The following is a 3,656-nucleotide window of genomic DNA, read 5'->3' as shown; positions in this document are numbered from 1 at the left end:
TTTTTTTTTTTTTTAAAGAAAAATAAAACTAAAACTTGTGTCTCAGCAGTTGTAGAGTACTGGAATTTTGGGCAGGAGGTCACTCAGTCCATAAACTCCTAAAAGGGAACAGAGACCAGGGTGGTCAGGAGTGAAGCAGAGAGAACAAACAGGGAAGGGTGCCAGCTTACTTTCTTCCAGGGCGCACAGGTAGGTTCAAGATTTGCGGGGCAGACACAGAGCTTTGAGGAAGTCTCTCACACCAGACTGCAAATTCTGCCCTTCCTCTGCTCGCTCCGCCCCATGGGCATGGCCACTAACAGCAGCTATTAAAGCCATAGGCGTCTTTGCACTAGAGCTGCAAACTCCTGGGTCCACAGTCCTCTCTTATCCTTCGCCCTCCTCCACCTTTATGAGAGCCATCATGTCGTCTGCTCGGCCCGCCACTGTGCTGGGTGCCATGGAAATGGGGGGTCGCATGGATCAGACCTCCAGCGCAGCGTCGGTGCAAGCTTTCCTGAAGCGCGGCCACGCCGAGATCGACACAGCCTTTGTGTATACGGAAGGCCGGTCTGAGACAATTCTGGGCGGTCTGGGGCTCGGGTTGGGCCGCAGTGGCTGCAAAGGTAACAGAGTCTATTCTGTCATCCCCTTCTCCAGCACAGCTTTGTCCGGCTCCTGGAGCCCCGGTCTCCTCTAGTTCATGCAAGAGCTCTGAGAACCGCACCTCTTCAGGCATGCAAACTCTTCAGACATAGCTAGCTTTCGTTTTGACAGTCTCCTTCCACACTCTGTTCTGAAAAAGTAGCTGAGGATCCTCCTCACACTGTGTCCCTAGCTTTAGTCCAACCTGGACCCATGTGGCTAGCCCGAGCTTGCGTTCTGGGCTGCTGCCAGCAGGTGCCTGGAGGCACCTTATCTACAGGACTCCTGTCGGTGGCGCTGCTCAGCACTACCATCCCAGACAGAAACCTCCTTCCTCCTTTTCTTACGGCCCTGGATCCTGTAGATAGAGAGCCTGTTGGTTAACAGGGCCTCATGCTTCATCGGGGCAGCGGTCATAGAAACCAGTGTCACCGGCTGGAGAGATGGCTCAGAGGTTAAGAGCACTGACTGCTCTTCCAGAAGTCCTCAGTTCAATTCCCAGCAACCAATGGTGGCTCATAACCATCTGTAATGAGATCTGGTGCAGACAGAATACTATATATGGATTATGCACATACATAATAAAATTTGTATGTATTATATCATACGTAATACTTATATTGTTTATATACACTATGTATGTAATCAGTACTTGTTTTTTTTTTTTTTTTAAAAAAAGGTTAAATAAAGAAACTAATGTTTCTCCACAAAAGGAACAGGGGCCTGGAGCTGTGCGGCTATCTTGTGCTTGTCTTGTCTACACTCAGTTAGTCCCCTGCCTCAGCCTCTCAACAGGCAGCGTTGCACGTCTCTGGGCTGCTGTTATGCTGTATGGAACTCTTTCTCTTCCATTATTACACTCTGACCACTGCCCTATGGAGTTCTATGCAGGGATTCACAGCACAGTGGGATCCAGAACAGAAGCAGACCCGTGCACTCGGTGCCTTGCTGTTTCTAGATCTCCTGCCTACCTCCCAGTGAAAGGAGGAGTTGTATCTTGTGATAGGATCTGTCTATGCACCCAGGCAAACCTAGGATCTACCTGTAGCTCAGGCTGGGCTACTCCTGCCCAGCTTCCAGAGTGCTGGCATATACACGTTACCCATTACCACCACCAGAGCCTGGATCTGACTTCTGATTGAAATTGCTTCTTTGAGCCCTCCCTCCTTCCCCTGGTTGAGTTCAGGGCTGCTTGGGCCAAACCATGGCTCAGCTCTGAAGCTGATGTCCCATCAGGAAAGTCAAGTAATGTGGTTTCTCTCCAGCTCTGTTCTCTTTTCTCTTTCCCCGTGTCCCTCACCCCAGACCTATTGCTCCGGTGCCTCGATTGGCAGGTGTGGCTCCCACCCAGGGCCTTTTTTCTCATGGTTTCTAAAGCCCTCCTCCCTGTGAACGAGTACCTTATTGTTCTTAGTTTGCTAGCTTCTCACTTGCCCTAGACACTCAGATGAGATTCTCAGGAACCCCTGTGACCCTAAGCTAGCCTCTGCCTCCCTGCTCTGCCCCCTGTGGAACCTCAACTTCTCCCCTGCCTCACTACTCAACAGTGGCCTGTACTCTGCAAAGCCATGAGCTCAGGTCCTCTGCATCCACCAGCCCCAGTGCCTGGTTTGGCTCATTTAGGTGCCCAGTAGGTAATTGTCACAGCGAAAATACCAAGCACACTTCATGTTCATTGTCAGTTATGCCTGTCAACCCTCAGGGCTTTTCCGTAAGCCATTATCACTCACATTGTCATTTACAGTTGGCAGCATTGAGGAACACTCAATTTAATTAAGGCCACAGCTATAATGGCAGAGCTGCAATTTGAACCCAATTATCTCTGCCTTTGTCTGTATATTTCTTAATTCTCCCTCTCTCCCCCTCCATTCACCCTCTCTTCCTCCTTTCCCCTGCTCTTTTTGATACAGTGTTTCCTATAGACCTAGATTTGTACTATGTGGGCAAGGATGACCATGAGTTCAAATGGAGGCAGAGCTTTCCTTTCCTGATTGCAGGATCCCAAATAATCACACAGAAACTTGTAATAATACCAAACTGTTTGGCCTATAGGTCATGTTTATTACTAACTAGCTCTTACATTAACTCTTACATCTAAACTAACCCACTTCTAATAATCTATGTATTGCCATGTAACAATGGCTTTTACCAGTCTGCTGGCATGGTTTTAGTTGTTTGCATCTTTTTCTAGTCTTCCCCTCCTCGTCTGACTCTCCAGTTTGAATGTTCCACCTCACCTTTTCTTGCCTGGCTAGTGGTTGTTTGACCACTATTTTTTTTTATTATTTTTTATTTTTATTTTTTTTATTTTTATTATTTATTTATTATTTACAATGCTGCCATTATGTTTTATTATTAACCAACAGGAACAATACATCTTTATAATGTACAGAAGCATGCCATAAACTTGAGTTCCTGATTCCTTCCTCCATCCCCGCATATTTAGGATCAGAGACAGGCATAACCATATCCGGCCCAGTTCTGTTCCTCAACTGTTACAGGAGATACTTACTGTGTTTGATAAAGTGACTTGAACTTGCATTTTTTTCCCCCTGGAAAGTGAAAATTGCAACCAAGGCTTGTCCCATGTTTGGGAAGACATTGAAGCCTGATGATGTCCGGTTCCAGCTGGAGACATCACTGAAGCGGCTGCAGTGTCCCCGGGTGGACCTCTTCTACCTACACATGCCAGACCACAACACCCCTATAGAGGAGACGCTGCAGGTCTGCCACCAGCTGCATCAGGAGGTGAGTGTGGGCCCTGAGCTTGGGGGGATGCTCTCTGATCTTTCCAACTTGACCCTGCCAGGAGAGTGAGTGCTGGCAACACACAGCAGGGCGGGCACAGACCTCACTCCAGGCTGCCCTCCCAGTCAGTCCCCCTTCCTGGTCTCCTGGACTGAGCTGGGCTCTGATGGAGTCTCTCCCCTGCAGGGCAAGTTTGTGGAGCTTGGCCTGTCCAACTATGCCTCCTGGGAAGTGGCTGAGATCTGTACCCTCTGCAAGAAAAATGGCTGGATCGTGCCAACTGT

At 48.6% G+C, this 3,656-nt stretch overlaps 1 protein-coding gene across 1 annotated transcript in view; it reads left to right on the top strand.

Moving 5' to 3' along the window:
• The first annotated feature begins 284 nt into the window (after positions 1–284).
• Positions 285–3,656, top strand: part of LOC126507735 (aflatoxin B1 aldehyde reductase member 3-like) — a 7,562-nt gene continuing 4,190 nt past the window's right edge. The window contains exons 1-3 of the mRNA XM_050152463.1: positions 285–605; positions 3,185–3,372; positions 3,559–3,654. Of these exons, the coding sequence (XP_050008420.1) occupies positions 392–605; positions 3,185–3,372; positions 3,559–3,654 (498 nt within the window). The 5' untranslated portion in view covers positions 285–391. The remainder of the gene's footprint in view (positions 606–3,184; positions 3,373–3,558; positions 3,655–3,656) is intronic.

This window comes from Alexandromys fortis, unplaced genomic scaffold (genome assembly GCF_014885135.2).
Source record: "Alexandromys fortis isolate MF-2015 unplaced genomic scaffold, M_Fortis_MF-2015_v1.1 scaffold_26, whole genome shotgun sequence".
NCBI lineage: Eukaryota > Metazoa > Chordata > Mammalia > Rodentia > Cricetidae > Alexandromys > Alexandromys fortis.
Note: the sequence above shows the minus strand (reverse complement) of the source record. Positions and strands in the feature narration are given on the sequence as shown.